General features: G+C 39.4%; 3 protein-coding genes across 6 annotated transcripts; 1 reads left to right on the top strand and 2 right to left on the bottom strand.

Annotated features, from left to right (window-relative positions):
• Window positions 1-1,444: 1,444 nt before the first annotated feature.
• Window positions 1,445-9,238, bottom strand: fdft1 (farnesyl-diphosphate farnesyltransferase 1). 2 transcript variants are annotated; one of them, XM_078274836.1, is made up of 8 exons: window positions 9,040-9,238; window positions 6,471-6,568; window positions 5,049-5,232; window positions 4,048-4,176; window positions 3,365-3,556; window positions 2,683-2,859; window positions 2,324-2,476; window positions 1,445-2,238 (listed from the first exon to the last, which is right to left on the bottom strand). In XM_078274836.1, exons 1-8 carry the CDS (start codon window positions 9,136-9,138, stop codon window positions 2,011-2,013), a joined length of 1,260 nt encoding a protein of 419 aa, XP_078130962.1. In that variant the 5' UTR covers window positions 9,139-9,238; the 3' UTR covers window positions 1,445-2,010. The 2 variants fall into 2 exon arrangements, with proteins under 2 accessions (XP_078130962.1, XP_078130961.1); XM_078274835.1 differs by lacking the exon at window positions 9,040-9,238 and having other exon boundaries at window positions 6,471-7,042.
• A 3,515-nt stretch (window positions 9,239-12,753) lies between these two features.
• On the top strand, window positions 12,754-17,078 carry LOC144533516 (uncharacterized). 3 transcript variants are annotated; one of them, XM_078274922.1, is made up of 3 exons: window positions 12,754-12,985; window positions 13,248-13,397; window positions 14,388-17,078. In XM_078274922.1, the coding sequence occupies exons 1-3, from the start codon at window positions 12,972-12,974 to the stop codon at window positions 15,580-15,582; spliced, it is 1,359 nt and encodes a 452-aa protein (XP_078131048.1). In that variant the 5' UTR covers window positions 12,754-12,971; the 3' UTR covers window positions 15,583-17,078. The 3 variants fall into 3 exon arrangements, with proteins under 3 accessions (XP_078131048.1, XP_078131049.1, XP_078131050.1); XM_078274923.1 differs by having other exon boundaries at window positions 12,756-12,985; window positions 13,263-13,397; XM_078274924.1 differs by having other exon boundaries at window positions 12,757-12,985; window positions 14,406-17,078.
• A 398-nt stretch (window positions 17,079-17,476) lies between these two features.
• Window positions 17,477-25,686, bottom strand: gata4 (GATA binding protein 4). The gene is made up of 6 exons (XM_078274859.1): window positions 25,167-25,686; window positions 19,401-19,567; window positions 19,126-19,251; window positions 18,706-18,787; window positions 18,006-18,142; window positions 17,477-17,602 (listed from the first exon to the last, which is right to left on the bottom strand). The coding sequence occupies exons 1-6, from the start codon at window positions 25,684-25,686 to the stop codon at window positions 17,477-17,479; spliced, it is 1,158 nt and encodes a 385-aa protein (XP_078130985.1).
• Window positions 25,687-26,943: the final 1,257 nt, after the last annotated feature.

Consider the following 26,943-nt stretch of genomic DNA (forward strand, 5'->3'; position numbering starts at 1 on the left):
ATGGAAATGATCTTACATTTCTGATATAGTGAATACAAAAAAAGAGTAAGAGAATTTGAAGTTGAACAGAGCTGGACCTGCATAAGTACAACGCAACTAGAGAATGCAAAGTAGTTGCAGGTAATGTATTTATTTATGTATTAGCATCTACCTCTGTTCTTTTAAAAAAATATAACAAAACTAATTTTGAAGAATGTAAATTGAGTTTTATTGAAACCATATTTTCCCAGGCGGTAAGTGATTATTAGTGGTAAAATCTGTTTCGAGATCGAGTCACAGAATCAAGTGACTAACAACTTTTATTCATGAAAATATCTGAAGAAAAGATCAGAATTTCAGCTTAGCAACAAAGTATATTTGTACCTGAATCAAGGCATGTATACACATTAAACGCTTTTTAACAATCAACTATGAACCTCAAGTATCATTAAAGATATTTATGCAAGTCATAATGACACAATAAAAGAAAAACAATCGACCAAATCTAAGTCTTAACTTTTACCTGCAGTTGCGACAAACGACGTTCTAGACAATTCCTTTCTCACACTGAACTAAACACCAGTCCTCTCACTTCTTACTGCCCTTTTTATAAGCAGCAACTTATGAAATCATGTCTATGTAATGAATGCATCGTCAGTAAACATCTCATGTGACGAACAAAGGTTGACAGGTGATCTTAAAATGATGACCTGGCAACGATAAAGACAACGTATTCAAACTCACCATTATTATTAACTTCATGAAAATCATGATTATTTTTGATTCATGATGATTTGAATGTGAACTTTTGATTTTTCGAATATACACATATATACAGTCTAACAAATACAATTACAAATAAACAATATTATGAACCTTGAAACTGTGCTGTAATATAAAAATTTAATTTTACTGGAATCTATCAAATCATTCACTGACTTTAACCACGCTGATCAACAGGCTGTAAACCGAAGCATGACTTGTGTTGCATGCACAATCATTCAGACCGTTTAGATTCTTTCTCCTCTTTATTTGTTCAATATGTACAAATCAAAATGTCACATTACATAGCAATGTTTGTAGCTCTCCTTTGGTTCTGTACAAGGTTACTCTGTGCTATAGCCTTTCTACTCACCAAAGCTGTGTTAAGGGCACTTTAGCTAGCGTTCTCCATAAGCATTTAATTTTCAGATATCAAATGTACCGGAAATTACATTTGTTCTCCATTATTCATTCAAACAGTCCATGTCCAAACTACCTTGGAAATGCTCTGTTCTTTTCAATTTCTCCTATAGAGTTGAAACAGAAAAAACATAGACATAAAAGTGTTGAAATAAAGCTCTACGGTGAGTGGATGCTGTCCACATCACCTATGCTGACATACAGCACATTTACTATAAAGTGCACTGTAACAGTACTTTCATTTGTGTGAAAATGAATGTTTCCAGTGTAGAAACAAACCAAGTGGAATATGAAGATAGCTTTAATTTGACATGGAAAGTATCAAGACTAAGATTTGACACCAAAACTTAATGGAGTTTGGGGACTGTGTTCACCAAAATCCTAAAATGGGTAGTATCATGTACTCTGCATTTCATCACTTTTGGGGAATACATTTTCTATCTTGAAATGTTCAAATATGCTGAATAAGTTCACTCAATTCAAAAGGGCCTGTGTTTTAACATGTTCCAAAAAAAAACAAAAAAAACAAATCAACATAAACATCAAACAAAACGCCCTAAATGGTTTTAATGTGCCATTTATGCTGGTAAGTATAACCACACAACACTGTGTGTAAATAATGTATCCAGATGCAGGATGGACTACTAGAAATCACAATCAAACACAGACCAGCCTGCTATACCCCTCCATGGTCTAAATATATCCATGGTCCTGTGACGGCCATAATAAACAGGGCAAAGTGGGAGGAAGTTTTTTAGATTCCTTCAGTCAGAGGAGAAGCGGACCTCCAGAGTGGGCATAGGGGCTTTCTGAGTCTGTGTGCCCCGGGTAAGGTGGAGGTGAATGGGTTCACTGTCCCTGCATGTCACCGGTGCCCTGTGACTGTGCTGCAGTTGTGCTAAGGTACTGCCAGCTGAGAGCGGCGAGCAGCATGGCAGCAGACAGGTACATGGGCGACAGGTGGTGGGTCCTGGAGGCGAGGCTAGACTGTGACAGGGCGGACTTCTCTCGGATTAGAGCCAGGATGTGCAGGGTCTTGTCCCGCGACGGGTCCGTGTGGGAGACCTTCTGTAAAATCTGCAGAGTGGGAGAGCAACATTGTTTGTGTTAAAGTGCAGCAATAAGGTGGCAGTAGGAGAGCAAAACACGAAAACACACCCACCTCCTGGCTGTACTGGGCGATGATGGTCTGCACAGCACTCATGTTGGTGGCTTCCATCATGAGTGTGACTGCCTGTCCCTTTCTGATCTTCACCACTCTCTGGAACACCATGGGGTTGTTGTAGCATGTTGACAGTGTAGCTATTGCCATCACCTGGACGGGGAAGAATTTAACATACAGTATAGTCAAGTGGAAGAAATGAAGGAAAATAAATGTCTTGACAAAATTGTATGAAAAGTCTCTGTCAGGCCTTTCTGAACATTTAACTGAAAATCTGTGCTGTTCAAATATCATGTCACACAAATCCAATTTAATCACTACGTTGCTGGAAGGCAGATTAGTAATGAATCAGTGTGTACCTGTGGAATGGCACAGAAATTGAAGACGCTCTGGTTGCGCAGGCGGGACAGGTAGGCAATAACATCCGGGACGTGTCGCAGAGCATCAGTGACTAGCAGGTTGAGACAGGACAGAGCCGAATCCAGCTTCTCCGCCTGGGCCAAGTCCTCCAGATGACCTGCAAACTGACTCCAAGCCTGCACAGGGACACAAAATAGTAACACATTACATATGGTACTGTGTTTGTTTTTATTCAATAGTCAGCAGGAGTCCTGTTGGTTTTTCTTTTACCCTCCCTCTGCTTTTTCGTTTTCTTAAGAGACACAATCAACGCATGACTGACATACAGTATGTGGCACAACTCTCCATGCTGCAAACTTTTAATAGAGACAGAATATCAGTCTCAAAAAGGGTGTGACAAATCTATAAATTCTGCTGATAAAATGTGAGGAAATATTTCAATTTGAGTAAGTTCAATTCCCAATGTACCCCTACTGCATCAACACACACACGCAATGAACAAAAAGGTGCACCAGAGGTTATATTAACATACATTTCACAATGCACAATGGAAATAAAAAAAAACACAGAAAAGTATTCTAGAGCATTTTTGTTTACTACCATACTGCAAACAGTGGGGCTCAGGTCGACACACAAGTAAGACAAACACACTCATACCACGGCAAAGGAACGTGTTCTTACCTCTTGTGGCCAGAAGGCACGTCCCTCTTGCGTGTCCTCTAGATAGTCTCGGATGATGTTAGTCTTCTGGAGGAACAGGCCCATGGAGTTGGCCAGCTCAGTGTCGCGCCCCACCTCGGGGTCCTCCAGTTGGGACGCAGAGAACAGCTGAGACAGACCGATACCGACCAGACCCGCCACATAGTGACAATACTGCGGGATAAAACAAGACAACATGGCATCAACTGTTAGTGTCACAGCATGACATGTTCTGTATGGCAAAATACTGGCTTATGATTGAACACACACAGTGACTGTACTATACAATGTTGAAAGAGTCATGGGGTTTAGAGGATGTTCTACGTAGTGTGTGGTAAAATAAGACTGGATCAAAATTAAGCTACCAGAATGACTGAATATACATTAAGACAGAATGAGGCTGCAGAGATACACGTCAATAATAACATATTCCTCCAAGCCAAAAACATCTAGGACAAAACTAAAAGTGTCTGCTCTAATCTGCCAGTTTACTCATCTCTTATGTTATGGCCAGTTCAGGGTCCCTGAAACTGTGCCAGAGATCTGTGTTGTTTAGTCATGTTTTTCTTATTGCGATTTAAACGCATGCTCCTGTTACACTCCTGTTATATGTCTAACATTTTACTGTTATCTTAACATAATAGTAACACAAAGTTGACACTTACCAGGTCCCACTCCTTCATGGATCCCACTTTCTTTTCCAAGAAGTCAGCCATTCCTGCTCCCATACGGTGGCAGATGTCTGAGATGACATCTCTGTATTGCTGAGCAAGGTTTCTGAATTCCAGTGATATCTGGATCGCAAGTACACATGAAGATTATAGTTACTGATTTTATTTATAACGGTCTTTAATCTGACTGACAAAGACTTTTATATCACATATCATCATAGATATTAGGCCGGCTTCACACTGGGTGCGTGGCGTGTCCGTTTTTATTTTGGCTCCCATGTTAACAGGTTAGAGCTTGCACACTGCCTGCGTGACACGCACGTCTCAGGCGCGGCTCGAGCCGCACCGAAAACGCGTGCATGCTAGAAATAGAACCGACACCTATTTTTCACGTGACACGCAAGCGTGTTGGAAGCGTTTCCAGGCAAAATAGAATAGGAAAAGATGTTTATATGTCATTTTGACACGAATACATATTAATAAATGACATGTTGATGTTTGAAAGTCTCTAGGTTTTGACATAAATGCAGATATAAATGTAATAAAAAAAATAATACATTTTCAAATATTGCACCTGTCAATACAGAACGAAATATTCTGTAGCCTATTTTGCCGTCAATACTGCCGACGTTGTCTTTGCTGTAATCAAATCAGTATATATTTATGTTTAACATGAAGTATACTACTGCTTGAGTCAATGGGAAACATACATGTGTACAGACAAGGCTAGCAGCAGCAGCGCCGTGTCAGACACGTTTCTGGTGTGCAAAGACATAGAAAAATCCACGTAGCCGCCACGCAACCGACACGCAACAACCAACTTACAAACTAAACCCTGTCATTACCTGTTATTGTGTAAAAACTAGAAAAAGAATCGGACTGCTGCCATTTTGTCTGTAATTCTATCTTTAAAAAGAACCTACATCAGTAAAGCCTGGAGAGCCTAATTTACCTGCCTACAGCCCTTCTATGTACCACCATGCAGTGCTACTGACCGTGGGGAAATCCGACAGAACCTGTCGATCTTTCTCCTGGCTCTCGGTGAAGCACCACCCATCCTGGTACAGGTAGGTGTGGAAATCATTCAGCATGGGAACCTTCTTGTCCAGAGGGATAGTCATGTCGTCCTCGACTGTGTCCAGCGCTCGCAGCACCAGGTAGAAAATACAAACTGCATGCCTGGATCAGAAAGACATGCGACGGCTTTAAAAAAAAAAACACACACCTGGAAAAACTTCCATTTGAGTGTGTTTTATACATGCTGACTGAAAAACTGCCTTGTCATTGATTCAAAAATATATGTAGAGGATTCCCTTTGACCAAGGATATATAAAGTGCACACACACACACACACTAAATATGTGAATATACAAAATGCCATCTCTTTACTAACTGTTATGACCTGAGGTAATTGTAACTTAGACACCCAGCAGCAGCAGCAGCAGCCATCCCTGTCTGTAATATTAGCAGTTTCCTTCTGAATTCCTGCTGCAGGTCATCGTAGGTTACCAGGAGAATCGGGCCACATACACTCATCTGTTACTGATTACTAATAATAATAATAATAATAATAATAATAATAATAATAATAATCTGTTTCATATCACTATAAAATAAATTTGGGGGGGGTTTAACTGTTGGATAAAAGAAGCTATTTGAAGATATCATCTTCAGGTTATAGGAAATAATGATGGACATTTAATACTATTTTCAGACATTTGATAGATTTAACAATTAACCAAGTGATCATAAAAAATCTACAGATTAAACATTAATGAGTTAGTTGCAGCCTTAAGTGACATGTTTTACTGTATAATGTGCTTGATCATACTGCATCTTAATAATCTGATATGTACTTTCCTTGGTACAGTAATCAACAGAGAATAAATACATGTTTTCTCCAGTATTAGGCAAACAAACATAGTGTCACTTCTGATCTGCATTTGAATTGGTCGGCCATGAACTGCAGTATACATTTTGGTTTATTAAGGCTGCTGCCTGTTGTTGAATTAGTTAGCTATTGATAAGAAATATTATGCAATAGGCCTACAGTATGTGTCTAGAAATTCTGGGTGCCTGACACAAACACCTGATATGCATAAAAGCTGTGTCTTCTGTCAGACATAATTGCAACTCCACAGGTGATATTAGCATTTGCTTTCTGGAGTAATAAGACAAATGCACCAGAGAACATAATGGATCCAAATCCAAGTAGGCCTATGTCAACTGCTAGTAGTTTCAACGTTGTAAATATTTTTCAATGTATCTTTTGTTTTGCACATTATGCACATGTTTCACACAGAGTACTAGTGCTACAGAAAAGGGAAGTACCCCAGCCAACGCCCCTGGTTCTGCACTTTAGGAAAGAAAACGCAGACACACGCCTCCTCACCTGGAGCCAGCTTTGATTTACTCACCTTAACTCTCCGTCCAGCGCTTGTATCACAGCTGCAAAACTCCGGCTGGTTTGGTTCAGGTACAGATAGCAGGTCCGCAGACTCAAACTCATGGACTCCTGGCAAAAGAGACAGAAGAACGTCGTGTGTCGGTAAAAGCCTGCGGGTCTAAGGACGCTGGAGGGACGGGTAGCCTCCTGCAGGCCCCGCTCCCCCAGCCTCCAGCTCGGTAGGAGGGACCGAGGAGCGGTCCCGCAGCCCCGCGGCGTTACCGAGAGAGAGCGCTTGAACACGGACAGAGAGACTGGACACTTGCAGCATACTCCAGCCATACAAATAACCGCACAGTACGACCGAGCCTCTACAAAACGACTCTGTCCATGTCGACGCCACGGCTGGTGGGGAAAATGTGAAACCTGTAGAGGACATGCGAGTTGAGGGGTCGAATAAGGTGAAAAACGTTTAGGTAGACGTCTGGGAGAGCTAAATCAAGCCCTCCACTGGATTGAAAACAGTCTAACCCTTCACTGTGCATGGGAGCAGGGTCTGTGCACAGCGGTTGTAGATCTGTTGTTATTCTGATTACTCCGCCCCTCCCACTCTAAAAGCTGTAGGCTACGTTTTATAATGTGTTAACATAGCAAATAAATGTGTCTGCTGCCAAACCCAAGATCCATTTCTGTATCAGAACAGAAACAGAACATTATAGGCTGTAGTGTTTTGAATGTAAAACACATAGGCCTAAAATAGTAGCCTTATAGCCTGTAGTAGTTGTATCTGCGTAGGCTATGTAATTACCTAATGTTGCCTCTTGGTGATCATCATCATCATGAGCAGGGATAAGAATATGTTTTGATTTCAGTCACCTGCGACTGCATGCAAAAAAAAAACCTGCTAGGCTATACTTTCATCTTTTTTTAACGACTAATATAGAACAAAATCATATCAACACTGTGCAATACCCTGCATACTTGGATAACTGAGGTATTTAGATTACAATGTTGATGACTTAAGATGAGTCTGGATTCCTTAGGCCCAAACCTGCAGAAGTGCAGGAATATTGACAGTCCTATTATGTCTCATTTTGCTTTTACTTGTGTGATTTCCTTTTTAATAACCTATATTTAATGAGCACTGTTAGAGAGAGCTGGGGATTCAACATTTTTATTGCCAACAGCGGCTTCTTGTAATCGTGTCATTGTGTGCACATGACAATACATAACTTGAAACTCATATTTAGCTGGATCATGGCCAAAATGTTTTACATTGAACCCTATAGGCCTACATAATTTAAGATGAGAGCATGCAGGTTATTGTAAAATCACTATGATCTATTTTAGCTGGATGAGAATTAACATGATTATTTTAGCCTGATAACAGCATGTAAACCCGAATTAGTTATCCACATTTGAAGAACAGGGCCCAAATGTGAATCAATCTGTTTGGGGAAGTTTGCTGCAAAGGATATACACGGATAGTGTGTATGTTGTTGTGAGAGACAGATTCTGTGATGCTGGTGATGGTTAACAGTGGACACATATTGATGCTTTGACCAGATATTAACAGGTTAAGTGTTCTATCACTATAATCAAAATGTGTCACTCACTATATTCAAATATTATGGGGTCACGGTTTGCAGTAGCTGAGAGTCCAACTGAATTGCCAGTGGTCAGAGGTTTGGAATCAGGCTACTTTTGCATGACAATTTGGCCTATATTCTTGATCAGGTGACAAAATCTGACCAGGTCACAGAAAAAACCCAGTTTCAGCTGGTACCAATACATCTAATGTTAGTTAGTAAGTAAATGCACATCTGCGCAGGTTGGGCTTTGGCACTGTGGTAATGTAGTAGCACCTATAGCCTAGTCAGTCTGCCATACTCTGAACATAGAAATCATTTTCTCTACAGACAGTGTGACAGCTCCCATACTCTCAAAAAAAAAAAAAAAAAATGAGGAAGATCTGGTGTCCAACACTATCCTGAAAAACTATTGATTAACTACATATGATTAGATTCACTTCACAATGCATGGATGCATGTGTTAATGGTGTTAACCTTTTGTTTGGGTCATTTAATAATGCTGCCAACCAAAATTAAATCATTATAAAGACTCACTGGTCAAAGCACACCTCTCTATTTCTCTCCGGGTCATAATGGTGTTAAAACATTGGGATTAAGCGTCAAACATGCGCACAGCATCTCTCCCTTCTGTTTAACCCTCCAAGCTTATTATGTTACGTAAATCCCAAGTCAATGGTCATATCTCCCTGCCTGCCCAACACAGGAGTGAGAGATCTCATTAGTCCAACTAATTGACTGTGTTTCCATCGGCTCACGAAGGAGCAAACCACAGCACCACAGGCTGTAGCCAGGTCAATGCATCACAATGCAGGCTACTTGTTGGCCTATAGGTTGCTACAGAATAGCCGGTTCGTGCTAATGCTATTAAAAGAGGAACATAATGTGCTGCTTGATCCGAAAGGCAAATCTGTAAAGGCAACCATGCACCTAACCCGCATGTTTCTGCTGTCTTCATTTTCAAATGACAAATGTATTCTTAGTGTATTTTCAAAAAGAGAGTTTACTCACATAATCCAACTTTGGCATGACGGTTTTGCATCCCCCCATTTTAAACTTAAATAGGTTGAATATCTCTTCTGGGTGGCCCAGTGACTTAATAATGTCCATGTTGCTTTAGATGTTCAGCTGTAACTGACGAATTGATGTGTAAACTGGAAAGATGCTCCCCATCAAAGCGAGATACAGCTGCAGCAGCACCGGGAAGAGAATGCGGCTTTCAGTCATAAGTGTCGTCAGATCGACTGACACCTCCGATTGGTTGGCGAGTCATGGGCATAGGGCTCAGTGTCCAATGAGCGACCAGAGCGTCTGGTGTGATGCCCCGCCTCAGCGGACTGTCAGTGGAGCGCGGCTTCTGATTGGTCCGTTATTTATCCTAAAGGGAAACATTGAAATTGTATAATCCTGGGACTGATACCGGTTGGTTGTGTTCGTAGTGTGTTCACACACTGTGTGTTATTTATCATCTCGAAAAACAAGGAATTTAATTAATCTTTCTGAGCTTTATCTGTTTTTAAATAATTTGTCCATTAATATTATGAATAGAAAACCTTTTTTATATGTAGCCTAGGATGTTTAGCCTTTTATGCATTTTTGTCTGACTGTAAGGCAATGTGTACTTTTGTTTTTTAAAAGCTATACACAAACAAAGGTTGCTACTAAATACAATATACTTTAACAAAAATGGCAAATATGTATATAAACAAAATAGTCACAAATAAAGTGAGGAGACAACATGATATATGAATTGCCTGTAAAACATATTTAATTAAAAATGAGTTAAAATAAGGCCTTACTAAGTGTCTTAGCTCCTACTGTTATATATAGTAAAGCCTGGTGGGTCAAGCTTAGCTGCCTCATTGCCAAGTAGCATAAACAAGTCAGAGGACATCCAAGCATGACAAGCATATACCCAGACCTAACATCTCTTTAACTCTCTCTCTTTTACTTGCAGTTTCACACATAAATGCACACATTTGTAGACATCAAAACTCTTTCGATTTAAAATATTGACAAATGGAATTTTACAGTAATACAGCTTGTAGCAATGGGTGCACATAAACACCCGCATAGAAAGAAAGAAGAAGAGTAATGCAGTGTATATTATACCATCAAAAACTTAATAAAACACACTGATTAAAGCCTGGCTGAAAATAGCCTGTGTGTGGGGTCAGGTTAACAAACAATTTGAGGACACACACGTTCTGGTGAGAACCTGGATGCTTTTCTAGACCCACAAAGACTTTCACAAGTAAGACGACACATATTAAAACACAAAGTTCAGGGAAAAGAACCCTGAGAAACAGGTCTTTTTTCACAGCAGGCTTTTAACTTGCCATGGTAGGAAAAGCACAGGTGTAACTAAGTACATTAACGATGGCTCTGTTCTATTGAAGTGTCTCAGTAAGCCGTGTGACAGTGAGCCAGCATGCACAATACTACAACCCTGTCTTACTGCTAATTGGCATACACTAATTAGTTGCACCTGTGCTCTACCTACTATGACACGTCAAAAGTTTGCAGCGAAAAAGACCTATTACCAAATTGTGTCCACAACAATCAACAGAGAGCATGAAATGTAATCAGTGTAAAATAAATGTGCCTGGGACACAACTGTGTTTTATTGTAATTGTGAGGAATGTACTTTAAAGTGAGAAAATAACATTTTTGTAAGCATCCTGATTTGGACCTCAAAGAGATGCACCTTTTATGAGAGAGCAGAGAAAGCTGCAGTCAGCTCTGTGTGTGTGTGCCGACAGCAGCAATCCTATCAGTAGGTTTACTGGCATCAAAGATCCAAGACCGGATCAGGAAAGACACTTTCACCCTTAGTCAATCTCTCTCTCTCTCTCTCTCTCTCTCTCTCTCTCTCTCTCGCTGGCTGTCTCTCTCTCTCTCTCTCTCTCTCTCTCTCTCTCTCTCTCTCTCTCTCTCTCTCTCTCTCTCTCTCGCTCTCTCTCTCTCTCGCTCTCGCTCTCTCTCTCTCTCTCTCTCTCTCTCGCTCTCAATTTCAAATTTTTAATTTAAAGAGCTTAATTGGCATGACAAGACATTGCTTATATTGCCAAAGCAGATACCATATAAATAAAAGGAAATTGACAATAACTGGCGCAACATGAACTATAACATAAAGTGATAAAAGCATGAGGAGTACAATGGTACAGCAAAATCACTTACTTAACACATTGTTACAACTTCATCACAATTTAACTCTTAACATGTTTACATATTTACAGGAACCTATTGATCTAGGTGGATGTTTTGTTAGGAGTGGTGGTTTACTCCTGTGTGGTATTTCCTTGGTCATCTCTTAATCTGTGGCAGGAGGCGACATAAGTAGCTGCAGCAGCAGTTTGAATGTCTCTCTCTCTCTCTCTCTCTCTCTCTCTCTCTCTGTCTTTGTGCTTACATTTGTATTTAAATTGCATGTTTATTTCTGACTGTTGTTTTGGCGTTAACAAGACTACAGCTCTGTGAGACTGAACGCACAGCGGCACTTTAAGCTAATGGCAAGTCATTCAGTCACCCTGAGGGGGACATGAATGTCTGTAATGAATTGTATGGCAATCCCTCAAATAGTTGTTGAGAAATTTTACTCGAAACCACAAATGTAAACTAATGGTGTTGCAAGAGAAACAATCAGGGGATCATCAAAGTCAGTAGGGTTCATCCTCAGGGCACCATGAATTCCATTAAACAAAAACTTCACTTTATTTCAAAACCTTGAATAAAAGTTGATATCCTGTGTTGAACACACTCTGACCTGAACGCGCAGAAATGCTACTCTGTCAGTTCTGACAGTGTAGACTGTCAGAACTGACTAACCTGTTACGTTGCATGCCGCAACAGTCTCCTCCTAATATGCGCTCACAATTTTAAAGTCTTAGCATGAATCCAACATATTATTAGCAAATATAAATCCCCACTGATGATAGGCTTACTGGTGTCACTAAGGTAGCCATCCACATATACAGTTCATCCTAAGAGTGTATGTTTAACATTAAAACATGATTATAAAATCATGCCAACAATTATTAGGCTATTTGAATAGCTTAGTATTCTGTGCAAAAATGTATAAAGGCTTTAGGCTGCCCTACAAGTTATTGTAGGCCCAGTTTAATATGCAAACAAATTTTATACAATATATTTAGTAGGGGGGTCCCTGCTTTGTCTCTCTTTTAGCTAAGGTGTCCTTGATTTAAAAAACGTTGAAGACCCCTGCACTAATGAATGAGCTCTAATGATGATGCCATACAACAACAAAATTGCTTTACGAAAAAAAAAAAAAATTCTCCTTCACAGTGTCTGCTGTGCCATAATATTCAGAAACATGTACGTCTTGGAATCATAGACTGACTTTTTCAGCCAGGTAAACCAAGGACTAATTGTGCAATTATATTTCAATATGTATCACTCTAGTTTACATAGGGTTAGGGTAGGGTTATGAACTGCAGCCAACCTCTAGCGTAGTATGTGTGTCACTGAACCAGAAACACATTGTCATTAGTCTTCTACTCTTTTCACTCAATGAGGCAACACTAACATGTCTTGCAGTTCCAAAGAAAAGTGGGCTTTGATCTTTTTCCTTTTAAACTTCTTTGAACTTGCCAAACTGGAAAAAAGGTAGCTGATAATATAAAACAAGTTGATGACACACACTTGACTTGGCTGAAAGAGGCAAAACGTCAACAGTGTTTGGTAATATCTATATGATCATGAGCGTTACCGAGAGGAGGAGCTCAGTGTTGAAAGTCACAAACTCTCAAGCTGTTCTCAGTAAGTAAAGGAGTGCAACCATTCAGCTGTAGCTTGTGGAGCTTTGTTTGTCAGAGCTGTTTCTCTTGTCATCAGGAGACAACTAAATGATTGACCCTACACGAGAAAAGAGGAGCCACATTTTAACTAAATGATTCCTGAACTACCAGGGCTTAGGAGTCTGGATGGAACTTACCACGTGAGTGAACTCAGTTGTTACTTTCACAAAAACTATGAAGGACAGGTGAAGGGACGTTTCCTTTCATCCTGATAGTGTCTGACTTTTCATTCACCTTTCTTCTTGAAATAGCTGAAACATTGCTCAGGCTCTTAAATTAATGTATTCTTTCAGCAAAACCATCAACTACTGTTGTCAGATGTCTCACGAAGCTAAACAGTATTTGGTTCATTTTTAACAGCCACTGTACATTCACTGTTATCTGATCTTACATGATAATCAGTCTGTCTCTATTCAGGTTAAGTCGTAAACGGTCTCTGTTAAATGGATATGAAAAGGAGCCTCCACTGTACACAAAGAAATGTTTGGCCAGTCTGAAAACTCTGCTGGACAGATATGAGACTGACAGAGCCACAGAGCATGCCAAACTGAAGTAAGTACTGACTGAAGAAGAGTTACAGTATATACTGTATTGTACAGTTCACATGGGGTGGAACTGTTGCAATGCCAATGTGTTGCAATAGGAAAGTCGCCGGTATATTCAGGGTTGTTTAAGGACAGCGGGTATTTCAGATGTCACACATTTTCACTTCCTCTTGGTATTACTAATGTCACAAACATGTCAAGGTGACAGTATTACTGTATGTCATATTATATGCTTTAAATGATATATATCGTTATGTTTCACAAGTCCCATATGTCACAGCCCACCTGCTCCTAGGCTGCAACAGACAAGTTTAGAAGTACAAAATAGGCATGTTTAAGTACAAAATTATACAAAAGAATATGGAATCAGTCATGTAAGTGTGCATGAGTGTGTGGAAATTTGCAGCAAAAAAAAGAGGGACTGTAGGAATGTGGTGAGCTGACGATGACCCTCTTCCCCAAGCTCTGCTCTGACCCGGATCCTGTAACAAAAAAGAAGAGCCAGCAAAACAGGCACAACTAGTATTTCAATCCTAGAAATATGCTCATAGAACTTACATGCACTTAACATGCCTAATTTGCATTTACTGTTTATTATTGACTTAACAAAAAAGTAAATTATCTGATCTTAAAGGAAAAGTTCAACATTTTGTGAAATACACTTATTTGCTTTCTTGCAGAGAGTTAGATGAGAATACCACTGTCATGTCTGTCCATTGAAAATGAATCTGCAGTCGGTTAGCTTAGCTTAGCACAAAGACTAGAAACGGGGAAACTGCTAGCGTGGCCTTGTCGAAAGGTAATGCAATCTGCCTATTATATTGCCTATTAGTATTTCTTGGCTACCTTGGCTTGATTATTTCTTCCAGTCACTTGCTGGAGTCAAAACCAAAATGTGTCACTTTTTTCCTTCAATATTTGTACAGATTGTACAAACAAAATATAACGTGTACTCCTGAATATATATCCCATTTCACAGTGTTTTTGTGTTATTTAGCCAAACTTTGTGTTCCAGGACGAGCTGGGGTCGGCCCCGCACACCTGAAGCCTGTGTGAATGGACGGTCACAACTCCTGACGGACACTGAGAGCTTCTTCCACCAGGTATCATCCTGGGCTGACACACAATACTCTGTGAAGAAAGTATTGGAGCATCTCAAGTTCAGACAAGTTGCCACTGACATCTTACTCAATGATTCAGTTAACAAGAAATTCATGGAGTTTCGCCGTGACATCACTGAGGAATGTGGTGCAGAAGATAAGCAGCATTCATGGGCCGTTATTGAGAAACAGGAGGAGGTCGTCATGTATGGACCTTATTATCCTAATTACAAAAACGGAGAACACAGCGAGGACATCATTATAAAACAAACCCAGGCACTTCTGGAGTCAGAGACTGTCTCAGAGGATTGGAAGGTGTACGTTTTCACCAGGAACAGCCCGTGTTTGGCTAGAAACACAGATCCATGCATGCTGAACCTGGTTCAGAAAGCTGAGGAGTGGTGGAGCGTGTATGGAGTAAAGACTCATATTGGTTATGTGAAAAGCTGGGGCTTCAAAGGAGCCAAAGAAAATCTGTTCAGGGATATTAACTACAGCCAAGTGGACTGTATCAATCAGGCTGAGGACCATGAGAACTACGTCAAAGCAGCTGAAAAGGCAGATCTTAATCCTTTATGTGAAAATCTGTTTTCTGATGTGAAATACCTTCAGAGATCTGCAAGGTTCTCTTTGATAAACAGTGTGCAGGAGTCGGACTGGAAGAGTTACTTCAAAAGTATGCATAGCATTTTTGAAAGCAAACCAGAAGAGGAGAAGAAAATCTGCACACAGGAGGCGAACACTGCAATCGAAGCTGCACAAGTTCTGCTTTCAGAAAAAAGTGGAAGCTTTGAGGAATATTTAGACAAGGGAGGTGCATTTGCTTTTGATTACACTTTTAGCTCACAAGTATCTGACGTCATCCAGGATCAAATGAGACTCACATTTCAACAGTGTTGGAAGGAGATGGTGCAGGACAAATATGCCGAGATCATCAGGGAGAAGCTGACTGAAGACTTCAATCAATGTGCCGTCCAGCTTTTTATCAAAGATATTATAAAGTTCACAAAAGAATACTTAGAAATTGGAAGGATGCAGTTTTCAGAAGAAGCCCCACAAGTTGTCCGACAACTAAACTCTTTGCCAAGATGATGAGGAAGCTACTGTCTAGTCTAGACTAAATATTTCACACATTTGGTATGCATTTGAAGTGAAATAAATGACGCCAAACTTTTACATCATACATACCATTTGCATTATGTCAAAATGCTTTGTCTTTATTAGTTTCCTCAGTAGAGCTACAGTTGCACACAGAGGAAGGGCATCAGGTAGTGTTAGTCCACATGTCCACATCTTTCACTGTGTCTTCACTTACAAAATATCATCAGTGGTGTATTACAATTATACTGGAGTGGAGTTTTTACATATATGCTCATATATTTGTTGATAATTACATGTGGCGATGTCCCACATTAACACATGTTGCCCCAGCCCCCCATGCTTGTCATAAGCAAATTAAAGCATGAAGTATTTGGTAACAATCTGTACAGTCTTGATACAATACACCGTCATAAAGTCTATCAAACTACCTTCAGCTAATAGATTATGGTTAGATGATTGTGTGGTTTGGGGCTGTGCCTTTTAATAATAAATACTGGCAGGATTGAAGATGATTCCACTTTTTTTCTGGATGCACATCTGCACTTGTGTCAGCAGAGGGGGCTATGTGCCACAACTTCTATCTGCATTCATAATGTGCAACTTAACTTGCTGCATAGGTAGTTTATTACGTATTTTTTCATAGAGATGTCAATACTGACATACATTAAAAGCCACGCCGTTCAGGCAATTGTCCAGAAACAAAGTGGGAGATCATGTATACTGAAGGTCATATCTCTGGTGTTGAGGAGTGATGATGTCCTACAATAAGTTTAGAAGAAATGCTCATTATTATCTTCTCTTTGTAAAATTAGATGTACTGTGAATTACACCTGTGCGTTACAATCAATGGTATCACATATACATGACTGTAATCATTGAATGTCAAGTTTGGGAAATGTTTAAAGGGTCAGTTCACCCGAATCACAATTCACATACATATCTGTTTCTATTTTGAGATATTGCTGCTCAGACTGAGATGCCCTATTACAGCTAAGATGACTGCATGTTTGAGTGTTGTGCTAAATTAATTGACATCCTTTGAAAATCTATACAAATAGCAAAGTGCTTTACTGGATACTCTGGATAATCCAAAGACTCATCACATTTGAACAGTTTGAATCATCTACCAAACATACAAAATACTGATCACATTGAGGTCTGTGGATTATTAAGTAACCGGCACATCGTTTCTTCTGCAAAGAGACATAGCTCTTGAGTTTTTGAAAAATTAATTTTCATTCACCTCCATTACATGCAATGCAAGTAAATAGGCCTACCCCTTGTGAGTGTGAAAATATATAGTTGTTGTTTTTCTTATTAATGTGAACTGACCCTTTAAGTACACTTGCTACTCCATGGTGCTACGTTTGACTTTGAAGGGTGCTGTTGTGATTCTTGTGTGTGTCCATCATTCTTTGGCAAATTGTCCATATTAATATGAAAATGAAGACAAATATATTGAAATAAAAATAACTCAGGGAAATAAAGTCTGACCATTACTGTTATTTGTTACTGGTTTATGTTACAGTATCAGTCACTTAATGCCCCTGCACTGGCATGGTAGACAGACAAAAAAAAAGTTTTTTCACTTGTTGCAGTTTTTCATACCAAGAGCTGTGTGTGTCTAATCACAGTGCTACTCTTTAACAAACTGCATTCAGTCCATCAATTGCTGTGAGTGAACGCACAGTATCTGTGCAGCTCTGTTTAAGATCTCCATTTCTTTTGTGGCACCCACATATTTGTCCCAGAGCATTGCACTGAAGGCACTGTACTGTGTGTAGGCTGCAGGAACATCTGCATCCAGAGCGTCAATCAGCTTTCTGCAGACACTTGTCTCTCAGGAGAGTTTAATCGGTATGGTTTGAGATGCTGGTTAGGTCTTCTAGGCCAAGATTAGGTTGTTCCAGGGCTCAGCTTTGGAGCCAGAAGACCCACCGTGGCCCCCAGGGGACATCTTGAGAGGAATGGTCCCACTTTGAGTTGTCATGTAGGCTGGCAAGGCTGAAATCTAGAGGGATAGAGAAGAAAAGGGTGAGAAGGCCCGTATGGGAAGATGTTATGTAATCAGTCCTATGTGGGTGTTCCTTCCACTTTACATTGAGATAAAAAATTAAAAATAGGGACATTTATCTTTTCCTTTTCTTGTCCCATTATTTGGCATGTGGGAGTCATCAATATAGTACAAGAGTGCAAAATCGGACTCCATATTGTAGAATTTGGGTTATAATAATCATGTCTAAGCAGGAGTTTAACTCTTGTCTGTTCCAGGTGATACACTTTTCTGGGCTTATTAGACTACTACTATTACTCTAGCTGAATTTAATGAGCCTTTTTTGTCATCACAACCACCAACTCTAAAACAAATTTTGGAAGTAAAAATCCTCTGAAATTCAACTAAAAAGTTGTTCAACCTGTGCATGTGCACTGTGTTGTGTGTACAAGCTGTGAGTGTCCGGCTCCGTCTTTATCTGGCGAGGCTCCTCTGTGGTGTTGGAGGCCCGGGGAGTGCTGCTTGGCGTGACCGGAGTGCCCTCACTGCCTGGGGTCCCTGTGGAGCACCAGAGCTGAGGTCATTACACATTCACAGAATGCATGCACATGTAAATAGTACTAGTTAGTAAGTTTTAGCTATGCCCTAGTCTTGCATTGCCAGACCTTCCTCCACAGAGCTGCAGAGGAGGTTCTGGCGAAATATTCTCTGGTTTATTGGCATTTGCAAGGAGCAACGGCGCCTCTGCAAAATAGCCTCGGGAAGGAACTTGTTTTGGTGGAACATGTGTACGTTCAAAAGTTGTTTTAGTCGTGCAACAGAAAACTCGGATTGGACAGATAGTTGAGCTAGCTGTCTCAATTTACCCTGCAGAGATCTGAGGAGCAGTTAACCATAGTCCTCATAAATCGACCAGAGTTTAAAATGCCTACACAAAGAAAACGGAAGGTAATGGACATCCAACCGAAATGAAAGAAATCCGGCGGAATTTCCGGCGGCACCTGAACAAAATCCCGGAAGTGGAACATCGTGGATATGGACTAGCTATGCCCCTGCGTACCTAATAACTATACCTACATACATAAATACACAAATGTAAGTGATGTGGTTTTGAAGCTAACCAGTTTGGGACTTGTTGAGGTTCTTGGGTTTGCGTTTACGGGTCTGGATCCCCTCTTTCTTCATAGCCAGGGGTCGAGGTACCTGTCAGGACACAAAGACAAAGGAATCAGTCAACAACAGCAGACTGAAGTAAGATAAGTGTAGCATCCGTGGAGGTATGGTGAAAATGTTCTTTTAGTAAGGTGAGGTCAACATTCAGAGATGCAAAGGAAAAAGGAGATGGCAGAAAAGTTTCTCTTGTCCTCAAAACTTGCCCATTTTTTCTACTAATTTCTGAAGATACTGTACATTTTCAAAGTCTCTGAGAATGATCATTTAAAGTAAATAATATGTTTTCAACTGGCTATATACAAGATTCCAGCATTATCTGGGATGCACTTGCTCTTCCTCCCCTTCTCCGTTCTTTCCCTCTCTCTCACCCCGTGGAGTTTCATGTAGAGGCCACAGGCATTGCAGACCGGCTCTCCCTCTGCGTTTCGTCGCCACAGGGTGGTAGTGGTGGTGTGACAGTTGGTGCAGGACAGGCCCACCCTCCTCGAGGCAGACTGTAGCATATAAAATGTCAGAGCCATCATTTTAAAAAGGAGAAAAAGAAAGTACGTTCATTTTACACTGCAGCAGTTAACATCCATGTAACACACCGTATTACTTCACTGTATGGTACAGAGTACAAAAGTGCTCTGCTGTCACCCACCAGTCGTCTTTGAGGTTTGATGAGAGGTCTGTTGATGCCGTTCATCTTGTGGTACAGTCCGCAGGCATTGCACAGGTAGTGGCCGGTACCATCCCGCCTCCAGAGGGGGGTCGACATCGCCCCGCAGTTCACACACTCTCGCCCCTCAGCAAAGTCATCAAACAGGTCTGTAGGAGGATGACAAGAAATAAATATGATACGCTAAAACATCAGTTTTTCTTTTCCTTTAAGCCTGATCAAACAGTAATTTGCTTCTGTCATGTAAAAACTGTGGGTTATTTTTTAACATCATCTTCAATCATCCACCAACCTACCTTCTCTAACTCTCAAAACTGCACAGGATGAACTAAAAACTTCCATCCTGGTCAAGTTGAAGCCACAGCTATTTTTCTAAGAAGTTATTATTTTACTAATAGTGTTTTGGCAATAACTTGGTAAATCTGATGATGACAATTCAGTATCCATTGCCAGCCATTGCAAAGAACATAAAATAGACTTTACATAATTCCCACATGTTACACATATTCAGCATGTATTACAGACCAAACCGAGCTAATTTCTATGATTCTTAGAGAAATTAACATCCAGCTGAGTTTATGCCACAAACAATCCTTCCACTCTGCACTTCCCTGCACTGTCAAACCCTGATTATCAAATGCAGTGGCATCTCTACACCAGCAGGAGGAGCGGGCTGCAGTTTCACAGGCCCACACACCAGCAGCCTGGAATCCCTCCTTATCTCGCAGCTCCCCTTGAGATAAAGAGCCGGCTGGAAATAGAGACGGAATAGAGCTTTGTCATATTGAAATAGAGACTCTGTCTATCACATCCCTTTCTCCCTCTCTCTCAGCTAGCATGACATCTCATAAATATAACCCTCACTCATCTCACCTCTCTCATGTTGCACAGAACAGAGAACCACTTTAAGCCATTCAGGCTAAGGAGGCATCAATCTGTGGTATGATGATGTGACAGCACAGGCTACAGTATTCATCAGCTGCTATGAGCTTATGCTGAGAATTGATTGAGGCAATGTGCAAAACATCAGCATATTAACCAAAAAACTGTACGTTTCACTGTGCATAATTACTTTTCTTCAGATAGCGTTAATCTGGCCTCCATCTGCTTCTCCCTCGCTGCAGAGCCTAACTGATACATGTGCAGGCCTCCTCCAAGGCTGAGAGCAAAACAGAGACAGCAGGGCAAGCTAACCTTGAGCCAGGCAATTGTAGCCAACACAACACAGCAACACAAGACAATACACAAAAGAGTCCATGTCTATCTAAATGGAGGTTTATGTTTTCCAGCGCTTTAAGAGGACATACAGTAGGTGAAAACAGCTGTGACACATGTGAAGAAGAACTGTCTGCACAAGTTTTGAATTGTTTTTTAGTTGTCACATTGTTGGCAGTTTATGAGAGAATACAGTGGCAACATTTAAAAGTAACAAAGTTTATTTACTCAGCTTTATCTACAGTCTTTTTTTATTCTACATTAATATTTCTTTTGATGTTGGACATTTTTACTCAATCTGACAGCTGATGACTTTGGAAATAAAGACTGCATGCAAAACATATCAAAATGTTAAAAATGTTACTTAGCTAATAATAATACAGGGGCCTTTCTCAATGGTGGAAAGTAATTAAGTACATTTACTTAAATATTGTACTTAAGTACAAATTAAGGGTACTTGTTCTTAACTTGAGAATCTTAACTTTGTACTTAATATTGCACTTTTTACCCCACTACATTTATTTGACAGATGTAGTTACAAATGTTGTTTTACAGAAAAAAACACAAGATGAATCTATAAAACATGATGCATTGTTGTAAATGAAACAGTTTATGAAATAGTTTAAATTAGCTCCATCCAAGATTAAATTCAGTGCACACATTAAAGTATCTGTAATAATATTCTAATGATTACAGTTTTAGTACAGGAGTTTTACTTGTAATGGAGTATTTTTACAGCTTGGTAATGTTACTTGTATTTACTTTATCTTACTATTCTTTTGATATTTTATGCATTTTACATGCATTGCTTTTTAAAATATACTTTTGCAAATCTTTTGATATTTTTCCACCGATGTTTACCCGAATGCTAAGTAAACTGTAAAACTATGTGTGTGCATTATTTGCCAACATGATGCCGTGCAAAGGGAGAGAAACTGTGAAAGTCATCAGTTGGCTTTTTATTTTATACAGGCAGGGTCACAGGCTCCTTGTGTGAGGGAGACACGTTGAACTTTCATCACTGTTGGGGTCCTATCAGAATGATAATACATATATAATGTAATGATGTTTATCCAGAAAATATATAATAAACAGTTTTTGTAGTCAGCAAAGGTATAGCTGATTACATTTAATACTTTTCCAATTTAAGTAAGATTACATTTATGAAAGAATGATCATATCGAGGCAGAACGTGACAAACATCTGAGTTTAAAACCGTTTTATACGCCATTTATAATGTCAAAGTAATTGGGCTGCTTCTCTGGAAAAACAAGACATAAATAAAGTTGAAAAAAAAGTTGCTAACTTAATTTAAGCAACTTTTAAATATAAAATATTTTCACAGATGTTCTAAAGTTCCTTAGTTAAGCTACATATTATGCTAATTATCACTGACAATGATCAATAAAGGAATTCTCATGTGATTTATTTGGTCTTTCATTGACTGAGAAGAAAAAGCCAATCACTTCACAGCTGAGGGAGTTTCCCCTTTTCTCCTGCACACAGAACAATAGAGAGACTTTCACTGCACGGCTGAATGCCACTTCACCAAACACTTAGATTTGATTTAATTTGATGTGATTGTAAAACAATGAGGTGAAGTTGTTACTGAAACGCCTATGAAGAAAACAGGTCATATATACTGTGAGTTGAGTGTGATTGTAATCAGATGAAGAGGTCAGTGGGGATCAATGCTGTTATCTGTCACACTGTTGTACAGCAGATCCTTTTCTTTCTTCATCACACAGTTAGAAGAGGTGGCCTTGTAGGGAATGTTTAGGCCTGATAAACAATCAGAATCAGTCAGTCAGCTCTATATCGCCTGCAGCTTGTTCCAAATTATATTGAGCACTTATATTGTTTAATATTCCATTTAGAGAATGTGTGACGTGCACCAACAACACCAAAACAAATTCCTTGTATGTGTTAAAAAAAACGTACTTGGCAATAAAACCCTTTCTGATTCTGATTCTGATTCTGATTCTGAAATGCAGCAGCATCACTCATTGCTGGTATCAGGAAGAGAGACCATATCTGCCATGTGCTGGCTACTAGTGAAGTACAGAATTGATTTTAAGATTATTTTATTTGTTTTTAAAAAACTGCATGGACTAGTACAGGTTACTTTTTTGAACTGATCATCTCCTATTTCACCTCCCGACCCCTCACATCTGGAGATCAATCACTGCTTGCCATTCCACGCACACAGTTAAAACCCAAAGGTGATCGAGCATCTTCACTTGTTGGCCCTATATTATAGAATAATTTACCTCTAACAATTAGATCTCCCCCCTCCAATATTCTGTGTGTTTTTATTTGATCGTTATTGTGTTATATTGACTCTCTTTGTAAAGCACCTCGGTCAAAGTCTGTTGCTTTTAAATGTGCTCTATAAATAAACTTGAAATGACAACACAAAGCATTTTAAGTGCAGTCAGACACAGAAAGAGTAAGCTGATATTTATAAATGAGTAATTTAAAAATTTATAAAACTACTAATAATACTAAGTGATATGTCTACTGATGATCCGGCCCATCAGATTACAGTGTAAATTACATGATAATGAAATGGGGATATATTAATGAATGAATGAATGAATGAATGAAAAGGTTTAGATGCCCATCACCCTCAAATGTAGATAATGGAAGAAACACAGGTCAAATCAACTCAATACTGATAATGTAGACAACATAAGGTGCAAGTCATCAAAAAAATGACAACCTAAGCAAAATCAATGTGTTGCGATATATGGTCCAGAATAGCCTACACTGCAACCTGCAGCTGTAGGCCAAATTAACATTCAGCACTGCAGGGACATAAAGCTATAGCAGGTTATAGTTACTCCTGCCATAAAAGCTTTTCAATGTAAAAGGATCCACTATATCCTCACTAAAAGATTTGAGTCTTCAGCTGAGTCCTGTACTGCTGATCAGATCACACACACACACACACACACACACACACACACACACACACACACACTTTAAAATAAATACAAATCTGACATCAGTCAAACACAACTCATAAACTATAATCCCTATGAACTGTTTTATCAATGCCTGTATCCATTCAGGTTAAGTTAAATATTAATGTATATCACTCCAATAATAGCTTTATTTGATTTATGAACATAAACTAAACATGTTTGTTATATTGTGTGAATATTAACTGCAGTCTTTAGGCTCACTGTCAGTATACTCAGTCTGGCTTGTTGGTTTGTTTTATTCATAAAGGAAATCATTATAAATGTTGGTTTAAATGGCCTCCTGAAATAAAAAAGGTAGCCTTTTATATGGAATCGTTGTCTTTTTTTCAATTCCAAATACATTGAATGAATTTCCCTCAATGACTTTGATTTTTTTTGTTGATTTAAACGTTTTTCTTACTTTTAAAAGTGTGAAATGTCACTTCGAGGCGCATGGAATACGTAGCCTGCAGCGATACAGAGAGAAGCAGCGAGCAGTCTCACCTACAGGACGCTCAACAAACCACATAGGCCTAATCTCACACTTTAAGCAGGTTACATTTACCGCTATTTTAGGGTGAAAGTAGCCAGACATAGCATAGTTATTGGGCCTAATTAAAAAAAAAAAGTGCTTTCCATTTCATATCTACATGTCATGAAAATACATTGCTGAGATTAGAAATTGTGTTACTTAAAGAAACAAACTGCCATGCAGCGTTTAATCCTTCTGCAGAGACTCGCCGTGTCTGCGTTGAATTTATCACAGTGATTATTGATCTCACGTGGCAGCCTAACTTTCTAAAAATCTTTATTGTTTTTAGTTGCTGTGTTGTTTTAATCAAAAACTTATGAATAAAAACAAAACATGCGCACGCCCTGCTTCATTTCGTCTAAATTAAAAGTTTTAGAAATGTTCGTTCTGTAGAAATTTGATGAACAATAATTTGGCCTCGTTGTCAGAAAAAAATAAAATAAAATTGGGCTGAAATTTAAACTTGTCTCTTAATTCAGAGACGTCTAATTGATTCGTTTACCAGGCTTTGTGTTAAATATAATTTGTTATGTTGTATTACTGTATTATAATATTGATTTATTTGTCTTTTATTTTATCTGGTGTGTTTAGTGTGTTTTTTCAACTAATACTACCTTAATGTTAATGGGTTTTAATTAAGACAGTATTTCTAATAGGCTATACATGCAGACGAAACAAGTTTTTTTTTTTTAAGATTTGCGTATAAATATAGGCCCATAGTCTATATTTTTCTTTTTTAAGAGAATCCTGTTCTGTAAAAAAAAAAAAAAACATTGATTTTCCAACTTGCAACCTCTCACCTCGTTCATGTTTTGTATGGCCATTAAGCTACTCTTCATTAATCGTTGACAGATAAATGCTTGCAGACATGCTTCTCTCGTTTTTCTCCCTGACAATGAAGCTAATAGTTTGACATTCTTTACATTTCTGTCTGGTTGACAGAATTTCATAAAACACATTGTATTGGGGAAGAAAATGTTCAGCATGACATTTACACATAATATTTCAATGTTACCTTATTTTCCTGTTGCTCACCTATGTTTGGATGCCGTGTTGTGCCATGAGGAGCGCCGGTTTGGAGACCGTGGATGACCGGGCTATCAAAGGGGGACGCCGGCCAAGTTCCACCCACGTTCGGGCTTATGTAGGTCGGGTAGGGGCTGTGATACGGCCCGCTGAGGCTCCGCGCGCCGTAGTGCTCCCTCCCGTTGGCAGAGATGTTTAACGGGCCGCTGTAAGAAGCCGTCTCCCGGACAGTGGCCACCCCGGAGGACAGAGGCGGGCTGGTGGAGAAGGCGAAGCGCGGAGACGCCGGGGAGTGGTTGTACGAGGGCACCGAGTCGGAGCATGGCTGAGCCCAGGCAGAGTGGCTCGACACGGGGCTGCTCTGCTGCGACGCACCGGGCGTCTGGAGGTAGGGCAGCGCCGGGATCATGGGGGTGACGACCCGGGTAGTGGGCACATAAACCGGAGAGGTGCCCGCCGAGGCGTTGTGCAGAAATCCGGCCTCATAGGAAGAAGGTCCGTGGTTGGTTGTCATTATGCCCTGATACATATCCTCTCCTTGAAGCTGTACATCCGTGTTGATAGAAGGGATGATATTAGTGTGGATGCACGCACAGGAGGAGTATTAACGCAAAAATAGGCTAGCCTATATAGTTTAATACAATCCGCAAAGCTCTCTCGTCCTTAATAAAATTAGATCTGCTAGGAAATGGAGCAACATTCAGAAAAATAATAATAAAACTGAGAGAGGGGACATGAGAGAGGAGGAGGAGAAGGAGAAGTGAGAGACTTTTGTGATCAAGATCCAGCTGTTATCATCTCTCTCTCTCTCTCTCTCTCTCTCTCTCTCTCTCTGTCAAATGAAAAAAATGTTTTGAAAAAAATGTCAAAATGACTTTATAATGAAACCTAATAACTTTACAAAAATTCGACCAACCAGTAGGATATTTTATTCTAGATATCTGAAGTGACTTTGCTTTATAAATGGTATCCAGACCAAAAACAAAACAAAAAAACCCTATAAAAGCCTCATTAGTAAATGTCCTCCCTGCTAAGTTCGATAAAACAGCGTTTTTGTTTGTGTTTTCTTTTTGTAGATTGTGGTGATAATTTTAACACACAAAATGTGTGATTTAAAGGAATAACGTTTTCAGTAGAGTTGTTGGTCTCTTCCCTGTTACAGACATATATAATAGCAGATCATAAACCATTTCAAAATATCTGTAAATAAAATCATTGTTAACGTTAAAGCAACTTTTATTAAAGTCCCTGAGTTGTTTCCAAATCCCAAGCTAAATCCTCCATTCAATCAATACCAACTCTCTTTAACATTTGTCAACATTTTTTTCGTAACTTAATATGAAAAAAACGCAGTAGGCCTAGGTCTAAATTGTTTGTTTAATTGGCCCATTAAAACGACCTCAGTCTTTCATTAAATGGAGATTGGTGGATGGTTAATTTCCGAGTATAGGCTTATCTTTTCGATGAAATCACCACAATATTCTGTCTGTGGTGCTTATATTACATTGATCTCTTTTTCCCCCAGCGGTATCTAAAGTAATAATAGGCTATATACACATCATAATATGCGTATTCTTTTTCTGCAAACGTGTACATGTATATTTCTCCTATGTTGTCTATGTGAATTAAAAATAAATCCAGTTAAAAACGTATTAGCCTGGTGATATTTGGTAGCCTATATATTTCGCAGCAGTGTGCTGCTTTATAAGCTCAAAAAAAAGTGATTATTCTTATAAGCGATCAAGATATTTTAAAGTTGATTAACACGTAGTGGCCGTTATTAACG

This window comes from Sander vitreus, chromosome 18 (genome assembly GCF_031162955.1).
Source record: "Sander vitreus isolate 19-12246 chromosome 18, sanVit1, whole genome shotgun sequence".
NCBI lineage: Eukaryota > Metazoa > Chordata > Actinopteri > Perciformes > Percidae > Sander > Sander vitreus.

Coding starts and splice junctions, on each gene's coding strand:
- fdft1 (XM_078274835.1), bottom strand. CDS start 6,781: ATGGCTGGAGTATGCTGCAAGTGTCCAGTCTCTCTGTCCGTGTTCAAG. Junction 3,557..4,047: donor CCATGAAGGAGTGGGACCTG/GTAAGTGTCAAC, acceptor TTTATCCCGCAG/TATTGTCACTATGTGGCGGG. Junction 2,239..2,323: donor TCGCCCAGTACAGCCAGGAG/GTGGGTGTGTTT, acceptor CCCACTCTGCAG/ATTTTACAGAAGGTCTCCCA.
- LOC144533516 (XM_078274922.1), top strand. Junction 13,398..14,387: donor ACAGAGCATGCCAAACTGAA/GTAAGTACTGAC, acceptor TGTGTTATTTAG/CCAAACTTTGTGTTCCAGGA.
- gata4 (XM_078274859.1), bottom strand. CDS start 25,686: ATGTATCAGGGCATAATGACAACCAACCACGGACCTTCTTCCTATGAG. Junction 19,568..25,166: donor AACACGGCATCCAAACATAG/GTGAGCAACAGG, acceptor ATCCTCCTACAG/ACCTGTTTGATGACTTTGCT. Junction 18,788..19,125: donor TCTACATGAAACTCCACGGG/GTGAGAGAGAGG, acceptor GTGTCCTGACAG/GTACCTCGACCCCTGGCTAT.